General features: G+C 42.6%; 1 protein-coding gene across 1 annotated transcript in view; it reads right to left on the reverse strand.

The window, feature by feature from the left end:
* Window positions 1-213: 213 nt before the first annotated feature.
* Window positions 214-25494, reverse strand: part of LOC126175366 (uncharacterized) — a 557388-nt gene continuing 532107 nt past the window's right edge. Inside the window, exon 6 of the mRNA XM_049922132.1 lies at window positions 214-2068. Coding sequence (XP_049778089.1) covers window positions 1949-2068 — 120 coding nt within the window. The 3' untranslated portion in view covers window positions 214-1948. The remainder of the gene's footprint in view (window positions 2069-25494) is intronic.

Consider the following 25494-nt stretch of genomic DNA (forward strand, 5'->3'; position numbering starts at 1 on the left):
AAGCATAACTCCCTCCTCAATCCAAATTTCCATTCTGCCTCAGTCTACTTGGTGTTTCCCCTATCTCAACCAGCACTACAGAGGCTCTCCATCTTGCTCATGGAGGTGTTATTTTTATTTTTGATTTAATGGTCAGGCAAAATTACATTTCAAACCTGAACCTCACAGTTTTCTTATCATCATAAGTGTGCTTTCTAATTTCAAACAGTGGACTGATGACAATGAGCTTTTGCAAGTATTATTTTATCAAAAATTAAGCCACAGTCTGCAGCTCTAGTAAACTGCAATTATTATTTGCTTAGGGGCATGTAATTGTGGCAACTAGGTAGCATCCACAAGGAAATAATCCACAAAAACATTTTATTGCAGCACAGTTTTACCAACAAAAATTAAACACAAATTTAACAGTGAAGGCTGAAAAATAATTTAAGTATCAACATTCAACGTACACTATTAACAGATGCTAAATATAAATACCAACAATAAAATTGTACATACCTAAAATTGTAAACAAAAAAAATGTTTTAGGTTATCAGTAGAATGATTGTTTTTTTTTTATTTAACACAAATATTCTCTTGGAAATAAATTGCGTCCATGAGTACACCTAAAATCACAGAAGGCATATGAAAAACTTTAGATGTTATTTATAGATTTATAATTTCATATTTAGTACAAATACTTTAACTGTGACATTACTTTATGTCTCCAGTATGAGAATAAAGCAGAAAATTCTAGATGAAAAGGGAAAACTAATAAATTGCAATAAAACTGTATAATCAGCTTCGAAATAATTGAGTTTGAACAAGTAATTGATTATAAAATCTACATTACAATCAACTGTTCTACTAGACACTAGTGCCTTCAATATATTTCTAGACAAACTTATATCTAGAATTAATGTAAAGCTACTGTGATGCCAATTTAATTTAGTTGATGTAGATGTGTTTTACCTCTGAAAAGCATACTGGAAAGTGAATGTATAATTTATTACAGAGTTGAACTTTAATAACACATGCTTTCCTCAAATCTTTCTAGCAAAATTAAAAAATGGATACTTTCTGTTATCAGTTTTTTATATAAAGGGAAGTATGCATTTCAATAAATCATCCCAGTGCACATCAATGATAACTCACAACCTCTACTTTTAAGACATATTTTGTCTGTTGTGAATGTTGGCATTCTTCTGAAGGTTTCCACTGACAGTAAACATTTCGAAGACAGTTTCTTTGTTTAACCTACTCTCAACAGTCTTCATATATCAGTTTGATATATTTGAACATAGATCAACTCCTTTTCAAGATGTGAGCTACAAAGTAAGACATATTCTGACATAGATTTGAATATCTAATAAGACATAACAACTGTCAAATTCCCAGTTACATTTGAGTTTCAGTTTTTAACTGTAGAGTAAGAAAAAATGTTAACTTAAATTCCTCAAAAACGACAAATCTTAAAATTTTAATTTGTATTTATGTTTTCAGCGATTTTGTTATTATCCTCATTTTTCAGTATGATCTGTGTATGCAAGTAACATTCAAACAACATGAATGCATTATCTTATTAAAGTAGTTTATAATTTAATGACAGTAAAGTTACTAAAACTAATTAAATTACAATTAATTTCAGATCATAAAATTACAAATTATATTGCTCTTACACCTAAATAATGTGGATTTATTTCATGTCATTATGTGGTTCACAATCAAATAAAGAACTTTATGTCTTTACTCATATCAATACTGCAGCTATTAGGAGTTCATTTTAAGTGGCTCACCCACAGCACTATCACAATAGTGTCCTGTATCGTGTCACCTAAATTTATTAGGAACTTTTGGTGACTGTGTCATACTTTCCTTGATATCAAATATGTCATATGTTTGTGATAGTGGAGTTACAAAAGAACATCGCTGTATATATGTATATTTTTCACTGTGTTCCTGACTTTTCCTAAAGAGCAACAACACTAGGGATTTCTTTTGATGTGAGCTGGGGATGTGTGCCATTGCATGTCCACTCCTGCTGCATCTGGCTGGCATAGGGCAGCAATTTTGCCACTTGGATGGTTCCCTGAAAATAATAGTAAAACAGAAGAATTAATTACCAAAAGTTTTGAGTAGTGATTCAGTTGTAACATTTGCAAAACATTAAAGAGATTCTTAAAAAATTAAACAGAACCTCTGACTAAGTCAACTGTTAATGATTCTTTCTTCCTTCCATGTAAATCCTATGAATTTGCATTTCAGACATTTCATATAAATTTAAATTGCAAATCACTGATTAAGTTATAATGGTTGATTAACTTCATTGTAAATATATTCACTCTGCTGTAAGGTCTGAGTGTTACGCTATTTCTGATTAGCATTTCCAAGAACATGAACAATCACAGAGAATTAGCTATTGTGTCTTTACAACTAGTTACCTTACACATTTTGAAAATAAATAATGGGTTAATGTAATATTTATTACTGAATACATTCACACTAGATTCTTTCCTTCTCAATACGTTTAAAGAAAAGCCAAAATTTTTCACATGAGTGGAAATGCTGTTTCAGTTATGTCAACAAGTCTAAATTAAACTAGAAAACCATGAACAGTAGATAATGACAGGTTTTCTTTAAGATTGGATGTGAAAGAGAGCTTAGTCATATTAGATGATTTACACTGAAATGTTGCAATATTACTTATGAGTTTGCGAAATTTGTGTCAAATGTTTCTTATTTCGCATATTGTTATATTCTTCACAAGAATGCAGCGCCAAAGCTATAAAATTAACCAAGACGGCAGTTTTATCTGTGACAAATAAGCCAGATTTCCTAGAGAAGTAATAGAAGAAAGGAAAATGGTATACAATATTTTTGAGTTTTCACTAGTCCAATACACAGTCGATTTATTTCAAGCTGTCGGCACATAAATGGGGAACATCTTTCTATATATCATGTCAATATCTGATACCAGTAAAGCAGTTTTGTGGAATCTGCAGCAGCGAAGTTCTAGTTATCCCCTTGGAAAAACAGAGTTACGTAACGAATTTCTACAAAATATTTGACTGGCAGAATAAATTCATTCTGTAAATAAATTTTTCTTTGTTTGCAGGTATGTCTCTGCAGTCCTGCTACACACTGAAAGCTCCAGGTCGCAGTATCCTAGCATGCCGCTAGAGGAGCCTACAGAGTTCCTTATGATCGTCCAAAGACGATAATTACCCGTATAGAGCTGCATCGCCAGCTAACAGCCTTACAGGCCTAATATTGCTATATGATATAGTTTATGGGTATTGAAAGCATTATGTGGTATTACGTTTGCTTGTGCTACACCTGATGCGATCCTCGTTCCTGTGGAACATTCGCCGTCCAGTACAACCGTACTTGGTTCTATTAGACAGTCTCACACACTGTCAGGTCACATTAACCGACTTTTGCAACGTGGACCACTGTGAAACCTTGTACGAAGAGATTCCATGAGATACTGGAAGCTACTAACAGATGTAGAGTCATGCCGACTAAATGCCACGGCCAGCTGCACTAGAATTCTCGTTGAGGATCCATGGAGTGAACTGTATGGGCGAGGCAGTCCCGCAGATTCTAGACTGCGTTTCAATATGGGCAGTTTGGTGGCCAGGGGAGTACGCTTAACTCATCCTCGTGCTTTTCAAACCATGGTGTGTGATACTTTCCCATCGTGCCGAGGATATAGGCGTCGACGTGGTTCCGAACTACAGATGCAAATTTCTGTTGATCCACCGTTGAGCGGACTGCTGTGGTCGAGCGGTTCTAGGCGCTTCAGTCCGGAACCACGCGGTTGCTACGGTCGCGGGTTCGAATCCTGCCCCGGGCATGGATGTGTGTGATGTCCTTAGATTAGTTAAGTAGTTCTAAGTGTAGAGGGCTGATGACCTCAGATGTCAAGTCCCATAGTGCTTAAAGCCATTTGAACCACCGTTGCGCGCAAAACATTCCCGGCATCATAACGCTCCCTCCTCCTGTCTGGACTCAACCGACTATTCTTTCAGAGTGTCTGCTTTCAGACGGTTCACGCCGTATACGCCAACGGCCATCTGTCTGATGGAGCATATAACGTGGCTCATCTGAAAAGGTCCTCCGTCATCACACTGTGATAGCTGAGTGGTCAGCACGACAGACCGTAAATCCTAAGGGCCCGGGTTCGATTCCCGGCTGGGTTGGAGATTTTCTCCGCTCAGGGACTGGATGTTGTGTTGTCCTAATCATCATCATTTCATCCCCATCGCCGCAGTGGCGTCAAATCGAAAGACTTGCACCAGGCGAGCGGTCTACCCGACGGCAGGCCCTCGTCACACGCCATTATTATTATTATCACACTGTGGACGTCCAGTTGCGATATTCGCGTGTGTATTCCAGCCTTTGTCGCCGATGAACAGCAGTCAGAGTAGGTGAAAGAACCAGGCGCCTGCTGTGGAGTCCTGTAAGCACAAACGTTTGCCGCCGCGTTGAGGAGACACTGTTGGTAGGTCCTTGATTCACCTGGATGGGAAGAGGCTCAACCGTCTCATAGCTATTCGTCCAGACACATCTTCCACAGCCGTCTTTCACACCTGTCATCTATGGCACATGATGCACCACAGTTCCCTCTGCACGACTTCCGATATTTTGCCTTGCACGGTATAGTTTAACCACGGCGACACGCGAACAGTTTACAAACGTAGCCGTTTCGGAAGCGCTTCCACCCATGGCCCAAAACCCAATGATCTTGTCCTTTTGGACGTTAGATAAATCGCGCCGTTTCCGCATTACAACAACTGCATTGTTTCCCACGTCCTCCCGAGACGCTTTTCGTAGCCTCCACTGCTAGTGCTGCCATCTGCCGTCTGCGAGTGGTTATTGCACGTCGATCATAGGTGGAGGTCACATTAATGTGGTTGGACCGTGTACTTCCGAAGATACTAAGTGTGATGGTATCGTGACTAGTGGTCGACGCCTTTCGGAAATTCAGGAAGAGGGAACTATCTGTTTACATGCATCTGTTGTTTATGAGATGTTCTGAACGAACGAAACAAACTATTCTTTACAGGAATGGTTTTTCTGAATCGGCGCGAATCTTTGAAAGAAGCTTATTTTTCTCTAGCAACGTCATATTTGAGCTTAGGTTATGCTTTAGGATTCTGCAACGTAAGGAAGTCAGCGCCTTCTGTACATATAAAAGGAAATATACTGATTTATTAGCTGACTAGTCATCGCCGCCCGACCGTTTTGGCCGAGCGGTTCTAGGAGCTTCAGTCCGGAACCGTGCTCTTGCTACGGTCGCAGGTTCGAATCCTGCCTCGGGCATGGATGTGTGTGTTGTCCTTAGGTTAGTTAGGTTTAAGTAGTTCTAAGTCTAGGGGACTGATTACCTCAGATGTGAAGACCCATAGTGCTTAGAGCTATTTGATCATCATCATCATCGCCCAGCCAAAACCGGTAAGGACGGGAACTTCGAATTTGGAGAGGGAGTTCATCTTACACTGTATGCTTAGTTTAAAAAGAGTGTTTTCGAAATTACACCCCTAAGGAGGTGAAATACGGGATGAAAGTTTGTACGGAAATATTTAATTACCAACTCAGTTTTAAGCTAAATCTATGGAAGTCTGTGTTTTGCTTCTTCGTTAGAAATAAAGAAATATGTGTTTCTGTGTTTTTGGAAATTCAGCCCGAATGGGTATGAAAATTTTTACGACGATATTTCATTTGAAAACCATATTTGAAGCTAAATCCAAGAATATTGGTATTTGACTTCTCGGTTGAAAATAAAAATATATGTGTCAGAGGATGAAAGTTTCTATGAATGCCAGGATTAACAAAAAGCTCCGAATCCACCTACCAGGATCCGGTTTTCGTCAGACGTGCATCCAGGAAATATCTTAATTGGCGTGCAAAGTTTAGAAGGTGGCACAATTTGTGAGCTAAATCTAATCGGCTTTATCAGAATTACACAGAAAAGAAAAGGATCTTTAACATATTAATTTTTCAGTAGGTCTAATAAACAATGACTGAGGAAAAAATCGTAACATCAAAAAATAATTAATGTAAAGCAATGAAATTTCGAGACTGTATTTGTCTCGGTACTGTATTTACGTGATTAACATTGCAAGATCACAGCTTAATGTAAGTACAAGATAGGTCATTGTAAATGGAAAACGGGGGTGTATTAGCGACCGGTGTAGCCAGCGGAATGCTGAATGCAAGCATGCAAACTTATATGCACTGTGCTCTACACGTGCCGGATGTCAGTTTGTCGGATGGAGTTCCACGCACGTAGCGCTTAGTCGGTCAATACAGGGGCACTTAATGCTGTTTGTGGATGATGACGGTCTTGTCATCCGACGATGTTCCGCATGTGCTCGATTGGAGACATATCTGGTGATCGAGCGGGCCAATCAAACATGTCATTACTCTGTAGAGCATGTTGGGTTACAATAGCATTATGTGAGCGAGCCTTATCCTATTGGAAAACACCCCCTGGAACGCTATTCTCTGGGAGCTCCAATGTTAGGCGGGTGATGGAGCCCCAAAGGGAGACAGCAGGCAAGGCAGGAAAGAATTCCAGTGCGCATTCGGTATGTTTGCCGGGAGGTCTCATCCGTGATGTGGAGGAGTCCCTGCCGGCGCTATCAAGCGCAACGGGTGCAACCTGATGCATGTAGAGCAACACACATGTCGGCACGAATGACGCCTGCCGCTTGGGTTCTGAGGCCATCCTCGGCTCCTTTCAGTGGCTGGCTGATTTGGGGAAGGCAACTAGCAACGCACGCGGGGTGCAGGCTAAGCTGTCTATTTGTAGTATCGTACCCAGAGTTGATCGCGGTCCTCTGGTTTGGAGCAAAGTGGAAGGTCTAAACCAGGGGCTTAGACGACTCGGCGACGGTATCGAATGAGAATTTCTCTACCTCCGCTATCGGGTGCAGAATTGTAGGGTTCCCCTACATAGGTCAGGCACGCACTACACGCAGGAAGCGGCTACTAGGGTAGTGGAGTACGTGTGGCGTGCACATGGGGCTTTTTTAGGTTAGAGAACTCCTCCCTTTGGATCAAAGACGATTTGCCTGTTAAATCATCCACAGCGACCTCAGAGAATCTTGGCCCTCGCAGCTCAGAGACAGAAAAGATTAATAAGATTTTAATAAACTGCAGGAGCATCCAAAGAAAGGTTCCAGAACTAGTATCGCTTAGTGAAAGTTATAATGCACACATACTACTGGGAACAGAAAGCTGGTTGAATCCAGACATCAATGACAACGAAATCCGAAGTTCTGATTGGAATGTTTACCATAAGGATAGGTTAGTCGTCAATGGTGGCGGCGTGTTTATTGCAGGAACAAATTCGGTAAAATCTAGCGAGGTCATCACCGAACTGGGTGAAACTGAAGAACGGTCAAAAATGGTGATCGGGTGCTTTTATAGACCACCTGGGTCAGGATTTGTAGTTGTGGAGCGCTTCAGACAGAACTTTCGGAATATCATTAATAATTTTGCCGGCCGGAGTGGCCGAGCGGTTAAAGGCGCTACAGTCAGGAACCGCACGACCGCTACGGTCGCAGGTTCGAATCCTGCCTCGGGCATGGATGTGTGTGATGTCCTTAGGTTAGTTAGGTTTAAGTAGTTCTAAGTTCTAGGGGACTTATGACCACAGCAGTTGAGTCCCATAGTGCTCAGAGCCATTTGAACCATTTTTGAATAATTTTCCTGATCATGCCGTTGTAAAAGGGAGGTGACTTCAAATTGCCAAGTATAGATTGGGACCGTTATCCCATCAAAACTGGTGCCAGGGACAGGGAATCGTGTGGCATTGTTCTTTACGTCTTGTCCGAAAATTACCTTGAGCTTACAGTTCGAGAACCAACTCTGAGGGTAACGTCTTAGATCTCCTGGCAACAAACAGACCTGAACTTATCCAATCAGTTAACGTAGAGGAAGGTATCAGTGACCATAAGGCTGTGACAGCATATATGACGACTGGTCCTACAAGGAATGTTAAGAAACATAGGAACATGTATTTGCTCAGCAAGGGTGACAGGATACAAATTTCAGAATATCTCAGCAGTCAGAATCAAATATTCGGTGATGAGGACGAAGATGTGGAGAACAAATGGGAAAAATTCAAAGGCATCGTTCATTAGCCCCTAGAGAAGTCGCCCGGGTTTCCGGGTTCGATTCCCGGCGGGATCAGGGATTTTCTCTGCCTCGTGATGACTGGGTGTGTGTGATGTCCTTAGGTTAGTTAGGTTTAAGTAGTTCTAAGTTCTAGGGGACTGATGACCATAGCTGTTAAGTCCCATAGCGCTCAGAACCATTTTTGAACCTAGACAAGTGTGTTCCGAGTAAGGTTTTAAGAGACGGGAAAGATCCACGATGGTGTAATAGCCCTGTTAGGAAAGCGTTACGTAAACAAAGAGTACTTCATCTCAGATTCAAAGTAAATAAAAACCTAGCTGACAAACAAAAGCTGAACGAAGTGAAAATGAGCGTAAGCAGAGCAATGACAGAAGCGTTCAATGATTTCGAAAGTAAGACCTGAGTAAAAACCCTAAGAGATTTTGGTCGTATGAGAAATCAATAAGCAGGTCAGAATCATCTCTTCATTCTCTCAGCGACAACACCGGCGCCGAAACGAAAGATAACAGAGAGAAGGCCGAAATTCTGAATTCGGTCTTCTGAAGTTGTTTCACCGCGGAAGATGGTAACACTGCCCGTCCTTTTAATCGTCGTACGAACGTCGAAATGCCAGATATTGAGATAACCGATCGCGGAATTGAAAAGTAGCTACAATCGCCTAGTAGCGGAAAGGCTTCAGGACCAGATGACATATCTATGAGATTCTACAAAGATTATGCGAAAGAACTTGCTCCCTTCTAGCAGTAATTTATCGTAGATTGCTTGAGCAACGATAGGTACCTAACCACTGGAAAAAGCTCAGGTCATCCCCGTTTTTAAGAAAGGCCGTAAGACAGAGCCACACGATTATAGACCAATACTGTTGACGTCAATCTGTTGTAGAATTATGGATCATGTTTTATGCTCAAGAATTATGACGTGTTCGTAAAATGAACGTCTCCTCTATAAAAATCAATATGGATTCCACAGACAGAGATCTTGCGAAACTCAGCTCGCTCTGTTCCTCCGTGAGATCCACAGCGCAGTGGACAACGGCGCTAAGGTTGATGCCGTGTTCCTTGATTTCAGTAAGGTATTTGACACCGTCCCGCATTGCCGTTTAATGAAAAAAAAAACGAGCTTACGGAGTAACGGAGCAGAACTGCGATTGGATTAAAGACTTCCTTGCAGATAGAACTCAACACGTCACCCTTAACGGAACTAAATTGACAAATGTGAAGGTAATATCTGGAGTACCTCGGGGAAGTGTGCTAGGACCGTTGCTGTTTATAATACACATAAATGAGATAGTAGAAAGCGTCGGATGCTCTTTAAGGCAGATGATGCAGTAGTCTATACCAAAGTAGCAACGCCAGAAGAGAGTAACAATTTGCACAACGACCTGCAGAGAATTGATGAATCGTGCAGGAGCTGGCAGTTGACCCAGAACGTAACATATTGTGCATGCATAGGAAAAGGAATCCCCTACTGTACAGGTACATTACTCATGACAAACAGGAGGAGACAGCGTCTGCCGTAAAATATCTAGGCGTAACTATCCAGAGCGACCTTAAGTGAAATGACCATATAGAACAGATAGTGGGAAAAGCAGACTCCAGACGCAGATTCATCGACAGAATCTCAGAGAAATGTAACTCATCCACGACAGAAGTCTTTTATAACGTGCCTGTTCGCCCGATTCTTGAGTATTGTTCCTCTATCTGGGATCCCTAACAGGTAGGACTGATGGAGGAGATAGAGAAGATCCGAAGAAGAGCGGCGCGCTTCGTCAAGGGATCGTTTAGCTGGCGAGAGAGCGCTGTGGATATGCTAAACAAACTCCAATGGCAGACGTTGGAAGAGAGGCGTTGTGCATCACGGAGAGATTTACAATTGAAATTTCGGGACAACACTTTTGAGAAGGAGTCTGACAACATATTACTTCCCCCCACATACATCTCGCGTATGCACCACGAGGAGAAAATTCAGAAATTAGAACCTATACATTTAATTGATGAAAGGAGAAAATATAAAAATGCAGTAAATGAAGCAGGCAAAAAGGAATACAAACGTCTCAAAAATGAGATCGACAGGAAGTGAAAAATGGCTAAGCAGGAATGGCTAGAGGACAAATGCAAGGATGTAGAGAGTAAGATAGAAACTGCCTACAGGAAAATTAAAGAGACCTTTGGAGATAAGAGAACCACTTGTATGAACATCAAGAGCTCAGATGGAAACCCAGTTCTAAGCAAAGAAGGGAAAGCAGAAAGGTGGAAGGAGTATATAGAGGGTCTATACAAGGGCGATGTACTGGAGGACAATATTATGGAAATGGAAGAGGATGCAGATGAAGATGAAATGGGAGATACGATACTGCGTGAAGAGTTTGACAGAGCACTGAAAGACCTGAGTCGAAACAAGGCCCCCGGAGTAGACAACATTCCATTGGAACTACTGACGGCCTTGGGAGAGCCAGTCCTGACAAAACTCTACCATCTGGTGAGCAAGATGTATGAAACAGGCGAAATACCCTCAGACTTCAAGAAGAATATAATAATTCCAATCCCAAAGAAAGCAGGTGTTGACAGATGTGAAAATTACCGAACAATCAGTTTAATAAGCCACAGCTGCAAAATACTAACACGAATTCTTTACAGACGAATGGAAAAACTAGTAGAAGCCGACCTCGGGGAAGATCAGTTTGGATTCCGTAGAAATACTGGAACACGTGAGGCAATACTGACCTTACGACCTATCTTAGAAGAAAGATTAAGGGAAGGCAAACCTACGTTTCTAGTATTTGTAGACTTAGAGAAAGCTTTTGACAATGCTGACTGGATTACTCTCTTTCAAATTCTAAAGGTGGCAGGGGTAAAATACAGGGAGCGAAAGGCTATTTACAGTTTGTACAGAAATCAGATGGCAGTTATAAGAGTCGAGGGACATGAAAGGGAAGCAGTGGTTGGGAAGGGAGTAAGACAGGGTTGTAGCCTCTCCCCGATGTTATTCAATCTGTATATTGAGCAAGCAGTAAAGGAAACAAAAGAAAAATTTGGTGTAGGTATTAAAATCCATGGAGAAGAAATAAAAACTTTGAGGTTCGCCGATGACATTGTAATTCTGTCAGAGATAGCAAAGGACTTGGGAGAGCAGTTGAACGGAATGGATGGTGTCTTGAAGGGAGGATATAAGATGAACATCAACAAAAGCAAAACGAGGATAATGGAATGTAGTCGAATTAAGTCGGGTGATGCTGAGGGTATTAGATTAGGAAATGAGACACTTAAAGTAGTAAAGGAGTTTTGCTATTTGGGGAGCAAAATAACTGATGATGGTCGAAGTAGAGAGGATATAAAATGTAGACTGGCAATGGCAAGGAAAGCGTTTCTGAAGAAGAGAAATTTGTTAACATCGAGTATAGATTTAAGTGTCAGGAAGTCATTTCTGAAAGTATTTGTAGGGAGTGTAGCCATGTATGGGAGTGAAACCTGGACGGTAAATAGTTTGGACAAGAAGAGAATAGAAGCTTTCGAAATGTGGTGCTACAGAAGAATGCTGAAGACTAGATGTGTAGATTACATAGCTAATGAGGGAATATTGAATAGGATTGGGGAGAAGAGAAGTTTGTGGCACAACTTGACCAGAAGAAGGGATCGGTTGGTAGGACATGTTCTGAGGCATCAAGGGATCACCAATTTAGTATTGGAGGGCAGCGTGGAGGGTAAAAATCGTAGGGGGAGACCAAGAGATGAATACACTAAGCAGATTCAGAAGGATGTAGGTTGCAGTAGGTACTGGGAGATGATGAAGTTTGCACAGGATAGAGTAGCATGGAGAGCTGCATCAAACCAGTCTCAGGACTGAAGGCCACAACAACAACAACGACAACAGAGGCTTACCAACAATAATTCTTCCGACGCACTATTTGCGAGTGGAATAGGGTTGGAGGGATCAAATAGTGGTACCAAAAGTAATCTCCACCACACACGATTAGGTGGCTTGCGGAGTATGATGTAGATGATGTAGAGGTTGTCATGAATTGCAGCACAACCGGTCGAACCACCAGACTGATACAAATCTGCAATCAGGGTGCTTGGGATAACCACCAGAGTGCTCCTGCTGTCGTATGAAATCGCATCCCAGGCAGTAACTGCAGATGTAGGTCCAGCGCGTCTTGCACGCAGAAAGCGTGGCTGCTGACCCTCGACTGTGGCCTCCTAACCAACACACTGTCATCACCGGTAGCGAGGCAGAACCAGCTTGCATCAGGAAACGCTCTCGCTTGACATCACTGAAATGGCGGTGGGCTGGGGTGAGTTAAATGCACACTAAAGGACGTCTGGCTCGGCGCTGTCCTTGGAGTAACCGATTTGTAACAGTGCGTTGCGTCACTGAGGTGCCAACTGCTGCTCGTATCGCTGCTGCAGATGCAGTACGATTGGCCACAGCAATACGCCGAACACTATTGTCTTCCCTGTTGGCAGTGCCGTGCGGCCGTACATTCTACTGACCACCGAAGCCTGCAGTCACGTACATTGGCTACGTTCCGCCAAGTTGTTCTGCAGTATCGTCGAACGATTGTCTAGTTTCTCGTGGCCTTATTACAAGACCTCGTCCAAACTCAGTGGGTGTTGATAATGGCGTATTTGTCCCCTTAAAGGCATTCTTGACTAACATCAGCTCAGTACGTCCAATCTCAAAACTAACAAACCCTCACAACCTTTTCTTTTTTTTAATTTTTTTTTTTTTTACGCAAACCTGATTTGCATCCTTATTGTGAAGCTACTAACGCCACTCTTACGCGACTTGCGCGAAATCTGAATAGATATCATCTTTCAGATGTAGAAACACGCCTACCACAAGTCGTTTATGCCGCGCAACTCCTTCTAGGTGTTGTGATCCTTTTTCAATCACTGCATGTTTATAAAATTATTTTCGTTCTAATTACTACGCACATGCGAGCGAAGAAGCGAGCGCTGAACTAATTGGTCTATATTTGTGAATTCTATCCACTACCCTTCTTGTAAATAGGGGTGACATTTTCCAGTCACAGGGGACTGTTCACTACGCAAGCAACTCCCTGTAACATGAGCTACTGAGAAAGGAGGTAATTCCAATGTGTATTAACATTTAACTAAACTACAAACAGAGAAAAGTAAGTATAGAAAAGAGGAAGAGTTGTGGGTTAAAAGCTCTCCGCAGCCGCTGCTGGCTGTGAAGTTGGCATAAAATACGGGTATACACCGCACGGCTAGGTCCCAGCATTCTGTTACTATTTCCACTTCAGTGCGGTCCTGCTGATGTAGGAAATGTTTACAGCTGGCACATTACGGTACATTATTAACTTAAAATTAAATTTAGCAGTAAGGATATCGTACAGATACTCATATCTGTGACACTAATGTGATGTTAGCAGTACTGTTTGACACACGTAGAGCAGATGAGGGCGCATCCCTTCTTTTTCGTATCGTCTCGGTGGCCTTGTAAGGTGTGATTGTTACCGAGGACGAGGACGTCCAACGACGGAAGTGTGATCTAGTTATGCAAAACATCCTGAAGTAACATTTCATTTTCACTACCTAGCCTAAGGTGGCCCAGATTTATGTATATTCGTGTTAGTCTGTGCCTGGGCCATAGCTGCAAGTCCACTATTCCTGCGAAAAGAATGGTGAACGTTTCGCCACCATCAGATTGTTCAAGCAGTTCCTGACAAACAAAGCCCAACTCCCCTGACCGCTATCAACGTTGAAACTTTTTGTCGTTCCTAAAATTAAACGCAGTGCTAAAAGAACACCGCTTGTATACAGTTGATGACAGCAAGGAGAACTGGTTACGGGCACGTCAGAACATTCCAAAATAATATTTCTCCAAACAGCTTTGTGAAGCATTAACTCCGCTACGGCATGTGTGTAAACAGAGAGCAATAACTGATAGATAAGAACAGGCAATGGAACATTGCGCATTACATTCACCCAAGTTGCTGACTTCGTAATCTGTTGTTAAATCATCATCATCATCATCATCATCATCAACAACAACAGCTGCAAGTGCTGCTACTGCAGCACCAAGTGTGTTTCAGCTCTTTAGTGGTACTGCCTTGTTTTCCAACTTCATCGATGTATTAGTTTGTATTAGTGTCTCGGCTGTCCTAGATTCAGAATTGAGCTGCAAATGCAGAAACCAGTTGTCATATTTTATTATTTTAGCTGCAGTGCTCTGAACTACCGTCTCTTCTTTTGTATTTTCACTTTATCTGCAGTCAAGCAGTGAAAAACCTACGTATCGAATGAACTTTATTGAAGTATACAGGGTGTTACAAAAAGGTACGGCCAAACTTTCAGGAAACATTCCTCACACACAAATAAAGAAAAGATGTTATGTGGACATGTGTCCGGAAACGCTTAATTTCCATGTTAGAGCTCATTTTAGTTTCGTCATTCCAACGTGATCAAATTGTAAATTTTCACAATCAACATGTGTGGGTTGACGAGAATCCGCACGCAATTGTGCAATCACGTCACCAACACAGATTTTCTGTAAACGTTTGGGCAGGCATTGTTGGTGATGTCTTGATTGGGCCCCATGTTCTTCTACCTACGCTCAATGGAGCACGTTATCATGATTTCATACGGGATACTCTACCCGTGCTGCTAGAACATGTGCCTTTACAAGTACGACACAACATGTGGTTCATGCACGACGGAACTCCTGCACATTTCAGTCGAAGTGTTCGTACGCTTCTGAACAACAGATTCGGTGACCGATGGATTGGTAGAGGCGGACCAATTACATGGCCTCCACGCTCTCCTGACCTCAACCCTCTTGACTTTCATTTATGGGTGCATTTGAAAGCTCTTGTCTACGCAACCCCGGTACCAAATGTAGAGACTCTTCGTGCTCGTATAGTGGACGGCTGTGATACTCGTACAATACGCCATTCTCCAGGGCTGCATCAGCGCATCAGGGATTCCATGCGACGGAGGGTGGATGCATGTATCCTCGCTAACGGAGGACATTTTGAACATTTCCCGTAACAAAGTGTTTGAAGTCACGCTGGTACGTTCTGTTCCCGTGTGTTTCCATTCCATGATTAATGTGATTTGAAGAGAAGTAATAAAATGAACTCTAATTCAAAAATGGTTCAAATGGCTCTGAGCACTATGCGACTTAACTTCTGAGGTCATCAGTCGCCTAGAACTTAGAACTAATTAAATCTAACTAACCTAAGGACATCACACACATCCATGCCCGAGGCAGGATTCGAACCTGCGACCGTAGCGGTCACGCGGTTCCAGACTGAAGCGCCTTTAACCGCACGGCCACACCGGCCGGCTAAATGAACTCTAACATGGAAAGTATGCGTTTCCGGACACATGTCCACATAACATATTTTCTTTCTTTGTGTGTGAGGAATGTTTCCTGAAAGTTTGGCCGTACCTTTTTGTAACACCCTGTATATGCTTCACATAGAAAAATGCTGGAGTCTAATTTGCACACTCCTTCAGCACTAATGGAAGCGCAGTGACATCATGTAACTCAAAACAAGACTTTCTTTCTTATCTTTGTGACCCGGTGTTCGTTATACGATTCTCACGAAACATGTAAAAGTTTGCTGTAGGAATCGTGTGATTTACATGTAATGTGAGCGACGTAACACATAAACGTCAGAATTTTGTGTTATTTTGTTGCACTGATCAAGGTTTCACCGTAAAATGTCATTGTTTAGGTTTCGTCTATAGATATTTTCTCCGATAATTTTATTAATCAGTGCAGTTTAACGTATTTAATCCTCTGAACTAACATATACATAATCATTTGCAAATAATGCTGTCGTAAGGTTGTTATCAAGTATTCTAACAAGTTTCGTTCGAACTATCTACCACCTTGCGACGACTTCCTTTATGTTTTGAACAGTGTCTTACTCCCTGATGTGTGTAAGTCTTTAATACAATTATTTTATAGTAATGATAATGCATGGTGGTATGTATCGTCTTGTTAAAATATCCCAAAGGAAATCATTTTCCACCTTCATTCACAAAAACCAGTGATAAAGGAGAAACAACACAATTATACTCTAAGTATTGTGTTGCATCTCGCTTAAGAACGTATCAGCTATTCCCTCATAGCGTTTATAGAGTTCCACATGTAGTTTACAACCAGTAACGTCAATTAAGATCTTTAATTAGTACAGTCATAGTAAACAATCATACAGAAACTGCAGAGACAAGAAAGCAATGATGTTATTCAACAGCCATACTACAAGTTAGACATAAACTGACGAGTGCTTAATAGCATGTTAGTCTAACTCTGCCTGGCATGCATTAGAAAAGTCCTTGCTTGGATTCCCCAGGTCCCGTGGGAGCCCAGGTGTATGTCCCCCATAACATAATACTGCCCCAACCAGCTTGTGTCCGAGGGCGGTGCATGTTATAAATGGCCGTTCTCCTGGATGATGGAGTATCCAGACAACCACCGACCTTATGTAATACAAAACGTGCTTGGTCTGACCAGACGACTAGTTTCCATTTATCCGCAGTCCAATTTCGGCGATCCCGAGTCCAGTACAATCTTAATAGACGATGTCATTGGGCCATCGGGGGAACATATACGGATCTTCTGCTGCAGAGCCTCATGCTCAACAATGTGAGCTGAACGGTGTGGTGCGAAACATTTGTACCTGTACCAGTTTTGTCGTGACGTACGAAGAAACTCACTATCTATCCTGCTTTGGTGTAAGAACAGGAAGAGAGCCCGCAATTTGTCTGAAGAGTCGGCCCGTGCTCCAGCACAGCTATATGCACTTACGGATGTACGCAGAGAACGCTGGTTAGCCTGCTAGTCAAGGTGCAGCAATCCCATAATGGGTAGAACGTCACACGCGCTCCGTGATCTCCGTAGTCTTTCTCACACGATTTTACAGAGACTATTCATTTAAAAAACTGCTTTAGACGTCTGTTTCATGGTGAAGTGCCCATCATCTCGCTAATGGTCATACTTACTGTGATATTTGGAGTTAACAAAGGCGCTGCGCAATATTCGGAAAAGTTTGTAATGAAAAATATGGGTCGCTACGATTTATCGTTTGGTGTATATTACATCGTATTTTTCAGCCAAGAAATTTAGCTAAGATACTAAACTTTTCTTTAGACTTGGGAGGAGGTATCGGTCTCCAATCTCGAGAAAGTCGAATTTGTTTAGTATAATCACTTCCGACCGCACGCGCGCGAGAATGAAATATTCATAACATACCTCGTATCTACTAAGCAGCTCGTGACATCGAAATGAGATTTTAGAAAATGATAGTACACAACGATTAGGGTACTTTCTCATATGATTAACATGAGGAACTTCCTTATCTACGTCGATACAGCCGAATCTACAGTATTTAATTTTTTTCAATTCAGTACTTTTTGAAACAAAAAGTCACTGAAAGCTTTTGAAATGAGAATTTGCTGGTATGATAATAAATTTGAAATTTATTTTCTCATGTTTCAGCAAACTAACTTTCGTAAGATACTTTGTTTCAAGGTTCTGTCACAGTAGGTATTGCGCGATGAGTTCGAGCAAATTATGGTGCGTTTTGACAACAAACAAACAAACAAAAAAAAATTAAACCGGTCAACAAGAGAAATGTAGCCGTTACTCATAACTGACGCTTTTTCAAATGAGATGACGTTAACAATTCGCACAAAAAAGAAATCGCCAATTCTCTTGCACTTTTGAGGAATGTTGTATCTCAGCACTTTTAACAGTGAACGACTGTAATGGAAACTTACCAAACGGTGTTCTCCCTGTTCTTCATCCGAGAAACATGAAAATAAATCGCAGCCACGAGTGTACTACATTTCTGTTCCAATCCCTACTAAGAGTGAAGCAGTGAACTTCTTCACCATAATTACATTTTAATGTGCAAAGATAATGTGCATTTATAACCAGTTTAAAGACAGAGAAACGAGATTTGGTGGGTTTTTTTGCAAACAACGTGAGTGAAGAAATGAAATGTTTATTTTGATAATAAGAATATACTTCTTGATAAGCTATTGACGTGTGTTGTCCCTAGTTTCTCGCATAATAAACCACTGCTTCAGAAAGAAAATAATTTGCCAAATTTCGGTACCATCTGCTTCTTATTAAAAGGATACTGGGTTAAAAAATTAGGGCTGCAATTGCAACAAAAGGAGCTTTTTATTTTGGCCTGACTTGTGAACCTTCTCTCTTCCCGAAAATGCAATTTAAGCTTAGTGTCCACCATTTTATAACAATATAAGCTGCGAACACAGGACTATTAAATCAATGGCGTGAACCCACTGCTGTTGTAGCTGAAGCATCCAAACAGTGCACGAAATACGCGCTTGAATTACTGCGCGAATGGCAACATTATTCTATTATTCTTGTGATTTTAAAGAAACAATTTAGTAAAAAAAAAGTATTTATGGCCTCATTGTGTAGCTTGATGGCAAAGTATCTTTCCATTTTTTTAAAATCATTATGTATTTTTCAATTTAGTTTTGAAAAAAAAATCTTACTATAGGAAGTAGGGGAGGGCGTTTGGCGAGATGCACCATCACATGTTCCGTCTTGATAGTTGCACAACTCTAGCGGCGGCTAAACTGCATTAAAATAAAAGGGGACTCAGTAGAAAAATGATGGGATTTTTGGCCTGAAAAGCACCGTTTTTCACTGTAGGGCGAGAACTTCTAACCTTTTCCTCTACATCTACACACACCACAACCTCACTTTACGGTATGTGGAGGAGGTTGCTTTGTGTTCACCGTCTCTTCCGTCCTTTCCTGTTGCAGACGTGAATAGTTTTCGGGAAGAACGATTGTAGGTGAGAATCCGCGTGACCCTGAATTCCTATAATTTTCAATTCATGGTCTTTTCACGAGATATACTTAGCAGAAAGCATTATATTGGTTGAGTCTTCTAGGATCGTACGCTCTCGGAATTTTAACAGCAAACCACACCGTGATACGGAAGATAACTATTTTTATTTTTTTTAAACGTGAGAATATTATTTACACATAAACTGATCTTTGACTGCCTTACTTTGTAAGTTTGGTGTACTTCGTACGGAAAGATGCAACTGTTTCATTGTTTTGAAGGACTGAGGATGGTGATCATAGACCGAATTTAATTATCTGGTGTAAAATATTATGGTTCATAATTGGAATAAATATAAAATCGCTATCTGGCATCACTGTGGATTTCTGCTGCGACTATATCGCTCCTCACAGAGCGCCTCTCTTATAGTGTCTGCCACTGGAGTCGGCTGAGCACTGTCGCGAGTCTTTCGCGCTTACTAACTTTTAACGGAACGCGCTGCTCTTCTTTGGATCTTCTCTATTTCACCTACCGATCCTATCTGGTACGAATCCCAGAACGGTGAGCAATATTTAGATGCTGGTCGAACGAAGAATTTTAGGTTACCTACCTCGTGGATGGACTTCTTTCTATGAATCTCACCTGACATGAGGCTTACCTGCTTAGCTTTTAAATAGTTTTTCTGGGAAAACCTAGCGTAGTTTTCGCGTCTCGTATTTCAGTGAGTGTTACTTGATTATCAGAGTAGCTCATCAGAAGATTATCTTGGGAATTTGTCACCGTATAGGGTAGGGTAAACAGTCATGTGTAGGGACTGTGGTTGTTGTGAGCGGACGCAAGGAGAATTGGCCACTCTTCGGGGGCAGGTGGAGGCTTTGTCTGTTAGGCTCATCGAGCTCGAGGCGCAGGCGTCGGCTCGTAGTGGCGTTGGGGCAACTGTGGTGAGACCTATGCCTACTTCGGTGGCCTTCGAATCACATGGAATCCCTGATGTCGCTGCGTCTTCCGGCAGTGAGCATCTTACCGGTCAGCCATCACTCCAGGGTGAATGGCGGACAGTGGTGGGCTCGCGCGTGCCTGGCCGAAAGGCGAAGGTGGGATCTGGCCGCGTGGCAGCTGCCTTACCCCTTTCCAACAGGTACGGGGTGCTTCCTAGTGGTGATGACATCGTTTCCGAGCCACCACAGGATGCCTCGCCTGTTGGGCCAGTGGCCGATTCTCCGGCAAGGTCCCGACAGTCACAGAGGGCGGGCCTATTAGTTATAGGGAGCTCCAACGTTAGGCGGGTTATGGAGCCCCTCAGGAAAATAGCGGGTAGGTCGGGGAAGAATGCCAGTGTGCACTCGGTGTGCTTGCCGGGGGGTCTCGTCCGTAATGTGGAGGAGGCCCTTCCGGCAGCTATTGAACGCACTGGGTGTGACCGGCTGCAGATAGTAGCACATGTCGGAACGAATGACGCCTGCCGCTTGGGTTCTGAGGCCATCCTTGGTTCCTTCCGGCGGCTGGCTGATTTGGTGAAGACAACCAGCATCACACGCGGAGTGCAAGCTGAGCTTAATATCTGCAGCATAGTGCCCAGAGTCGATCGCGGTCCTCTGGTTTGGAGCCGTGTGGAGGGTCTAAACCAGAGGCTCAGACGACTCTGCGACTATAATGGTTGCAAATTCATCGACCTCCGTTATTGGGTGGAGAACTGTAGGGCCCCCCTAGACAGGTCAGGCGTGCACTACACACCGGAAGCAGCTACTAGGGTAGCAGAGTACGTGTGGCGTGCACACGGGGGTTTTTTAGGTTAGAGGGACTCCCCCTTGGGCGAAACGATAAAATACCTGACGGCTTACCAGAGAGGACATTATCATCGTTGATAAAGAACGTCCGTCCTCAGAGACCAAAAACAGGAAAAGTTAACGTAATATTGGTAAACTGCAGGAGTATCCAGGGCAAGGTTCCTGAATTAGTATCTCTTATTGAAGGAAATAGTGCGCATATAGTATTAGGAACGGAAAGTTGGTTAAAACCGGAAGTGAACAGTAACGAAATCCTAGACACAGAATGGAATATATACCGCAAGGATAGGATAAACGCCAATGGTGGAGGAGTATTTATAGCAGTAAAGAATTCAATAATATCCAGTGAAGTTATTAGCGAATGCGAATGTGAAATAATCTGGGTTAAGCTAAGTATCAAAGGTGGGTCAGATATGATAGTCGGATGCTTCTATAGACCACCTGCATCAGCAACCGTAGTAGTTGAGCGCCTCAGAGAGAACCTGCAGAACGTCGTGAAGAAGTTTCGTGATCATACTATTGTAATAGGGGGAGACTTCAATCTACCAGGTATAGAATGGGATAGTCACACAATCAGAACTGGAGCCAGGGACAGAGACTCTTGTGACATTATCCTGACTGCCTTGTCCGAGAATTACTTCGAGCAGATAGTTAGAGAACCAACTCGTGAAGCTAACGTTTTAGACCTCATAGCAACAAATAGACCGGAACTTTTCGACTCCGTGAATGTAGAAGAGGGTATCAGTGATCATAAGTCAGTGGTTGCATCAATGACTACAAGTGTAATAAGAAATGCCAAGAAAGGAAGGAAAATATATTTGCTTAACAAGAGTGATAGGGCACAAATCGCAGAATATCTGAGTGACCACCATCAAACATTCATTTCTGAGGAAGAGGATGTGGAACAAAAATGGAAAAAATTCAGAAACATCGTCCAGTACGCCTTAGATAAGTTCGTACCGACTAAGGTCCAAAGCGAGGGGAAAGATCCACCGTGGTATAACAACCATGTACGAAAGGTACTACGGAAACAAAGAAAGCTTCATCATAGGTTTAAGAGTAGTCGAATCATAGCTGATAAGGAAAAGCTGAACGAAGCGAAAAAGAGCGTAAAGAGAGCAATGAGAGAAGCATTCAACGAATTCGAACATAAAACATTGGCAAACAATCTAAACAAGAACCCTAAAAAGTTTTGGTCATATGTAAAATCGGTAAGCGGATCTAAATCCCCTATTCAGTCACTCGTTGACCACGATGGCACCGAAACAGAGGACGACCGAAGAAAGGCAGAAATACTGAATTCAGTGTTCCGAAACTGTTTCACTGCGGAAAATCGTAACACGGTCCCTGACTTCAGCCGTCGCACGGACGCCAAAATGGAAAATATTGAAATAAACGATATCGGAATTGAAAAACAACTGCTATCACTTAGTAGCGGAAAAGCATCCGGACCAGACGAGATACCCTTAAGATTCTACAGTGATTATGCTAAAGAACTTGCCCCCTTTCTATCAGCAATTTATCGTAGATCGCTGGAAGAACGTAAAGTACCTAGCGACTGGAAGAAAGCGCAGGTCGTTCCCATTTTCAAGAAGGGTCATAAATCAGATGCGAATAATTATAGGCCTATTTCGCTTACGTCAATCTGTTGTAGAATAATGGAACATGTTTTGTGTTCTCGTATTATGACGTTCTTAGATAATACAAATCTCCTTCATCATAACCAACATGGATTCCGCAAACAGAGATCATGTGAAACTCAGCTCGCCCTATTTGCCCACGAAATTCACAGTGCCGTAGACACTGGCGAGCAGATTGATGCCGTATTCCTGGACTTCAGGAAGGCATTTGATACGGTTCCGCACTTACGTTTAGTGAAAAAAATACGAGCTTACGGAATATCGGACCAGGTTTGTGATTGGATTCAGGATTTCCTAGAAGAAAGAACACAACATGTCATTCTTAACGGTTCAAAATCTGCAGATGTAGAGGTAATTTCGGGAGTACCGCAAGGAAGCGTGATAGGACCTTTATTGTTTACAATATACATAAATGACTTAGTTGACAACATCGGTAGCTCCGTGAGGCTATTTGCAGATGACACGGTTGTCTACAAGAAAGTAGCAACATCAGAAGACTCGTACGTACTCCAGGAAGACCTGCAGAGGATTAATGCATGGTGCGACAGCTGGCAGCTTTCCCTAAACGTAGATAAATGTAATATAATGCGCATACATAGGGGCAGAAATCCATTCCAGTACGATTATGCCATAGGTGGTAAATCATTGGAAGCGGTAACGACCGTAAAATACTTAGGAGTTACTATCCGGAGCGATCTGAAGTGGAATGATCACATAAAACAAATAGTGGGAAAAGCAGGCACCAGGTTGAGATTCATAGGAAGAATTCTAAGAAAATGTGACTCATCGACGAAAGAAGTAGCTTACAAAACGCTTGTTCGTCCGATTCTTGAGTATTGCTCATCAGTATGGGACCCTTACCAGGTTGGATTAATAGAAGAGATAGACATGATCCAGCGAAAAGCAGCGCGATTCGTCATGGGGACATTTAGTCAGCGCGAGAGCGTTACGGAGATGCTGAACAAGCTCCAGTGGCGGACACTTCAAGAAAGGCGTTACGCAATACGGAGAGGTTTATTATCGAAATTACGAGAGAGCACATTCCGGGAAGAGATGGGCAACATATTACTACCGCCCACATATATCTCGCGTAATGATCACAACGAAAAGATCCGAGAAATTAGAGCAAATACGGAGACTTACAAGCAGTCGTTCTTCCCACGCACAATTCGTGAATGGAACAGGGAAGGGGGGGATCAGATAGTGGTACAATAAGTACCCTCCGCCACACACCGTAAGGTGGCTCGCGGAGTATAGATGTAGATGTAGATGTAGATGTATTAGTTTTATGTGGTAGTGCTATTTTAAATCGCTACGTATGCATTCTCCTAGATATTTTACCGATGTGACTGCTTCCAGTGATTGTTCTTCCGTCATGTAATCGTATAACAGCGTCATTTGGGTAACGCAGGAAAAAAAAGAAGGAAAAACCCACTACCAAGAACATAAGCGACGGTCTGAGTTTCCGACATGGACTGAAATGACTCAAAGGAACTATGTACCCCTCGGAACTTCTTGGTAAAATAAAACTGCTGGACCAGGATTCTTATGGATGTTTATCATGTAGCCATATTCACAAATTAATTTGCGAAGTTCCACATTTCCGTATCATTACTATTTATCATGCATAATATGCAAGGAGCATGAAACTAACAAACTAATTATCTATCTAAATAACTAACCACTGTACCAAGGGTGTAGCCACTGTAGGGATTCCTGCATTTCGCCACAATCGTCTAGCGTTGCAACTTCTGTGTATACAGCAGCATGATCCGCAGAGAGCCTCATGAGAATTCCGACGTTATCCAACAGGTAATTTACACTGAGGTGGCAAAAGTCATAGGGTACCTCCTCATATCGTGTCGCATCACCTCCTACCCAACGTAGTCGAGCAATTACACGTGGCATGGACATCATCATCTCGTTGGAAGTGCCCTGCAGAAATACTGAGCGATGTTGGCTCCACAGCTGTCCATAATTAAGAAAGCGTTGCCGGTGCAGGATGTTGCGCATGAACTGATCTCCCTATTATGTCCCAGAAATGTTCGATGGCATTCATATCGGATGATCTGTTTGCCCAGATCATTCGCTTGAATAGTCCAGAATATTCTTCTAGCCCGTGGTGAGCAATTGAGGCCCGGTGACATGGCGCATTGTCATTCATAAAAAGTAGTTGTTTGAGAACTTGAGGCTCACGAATAGCTGAAAATGGTCCCTAGGTAGCTTAACATGACCAAGACCTAGTCCATCCCATGTAAACACAGCCCAAACCATTATGAAGCTACCACCAGCTTGTACAGTACCTTGTTGACAGCTTGGGTCCACGGCTTCGTGGTATCTGCGCCAGACTCTAACACTACCACCGCTCTTACAAACTGAAATCTGGAGTCATCTGAGGGCCGGAAGGTTCACTGTGGTGCATACGTGTGATGTAAGCAGGTAACCATCCGACGGAGACGCACTCGTGCTTCCTACAGCCAACTGAGCTAGTCTGAAAGGGATCATATTAGGGTCTTCCTGGTATCGGTATGGTCCTGCCACACAAGTGGCACGTGCTGCGTCAGTTGTGCAACTATGCTGGTATCAGTGGTCACGTGAACATTCTCACACGAGTAGACGACGCTCTGGACGTCCATGCAGCCTGCCAGGATCGTTGCGTCGTAAGGGCAACAGTGGCAGATCGCACAGATACCACAGCACAGATAAGATGTCTTGTGAGCCCAAACGTGTCAACACGAACTGTTGCGAAACGGTTATTGGCAGAGAGACTATGGGCAAACAATACCCTAGCCCGTCTTCTAGTCGCTAGAGCATGAGTATGCACGACTGGACAGGTGCCGTCAGAGTATCGCTCGGAAGATGAAATGGTCTTCAGCGATGAGAGCAGATTCTGCCTGCACGCAAGTGATGATCGTTGCGCGTACGACGTACACCTGGTGAGCGCTGTCTAGTAGAATTCATTCGTCCAAGAAACGCTGATCTCAACCAGACCAGCTGGTCTTTGGTGCAATAAGCAACAACTCTCACTCATCTTTGGTGTTTCTGGATGGGGCGCTAACCTGCGTTCGGTACGTGCAGAATGTTGTTAGACCCACCGTTTTGCCGTTCTTTGAACAGGAAGGTGATGCGTTGTTTCA

The sequence above is a fragment of the Schistocerca cancellata genome, chromosome 3 (assembly GCF_023864275.1).
Source record: "Schistocerca cancellata isolate TAMUIC-IGC-003103 chromosome 3, iqSchCanc2.1, whole genome shotgun sequence".
Taxonomy (NCBI): Eukaryota; Metazoa; Arthropoda; class Insecta; order Orthoptera; family Acrididae; genus Schistocerca; species Schistocerca cancellata.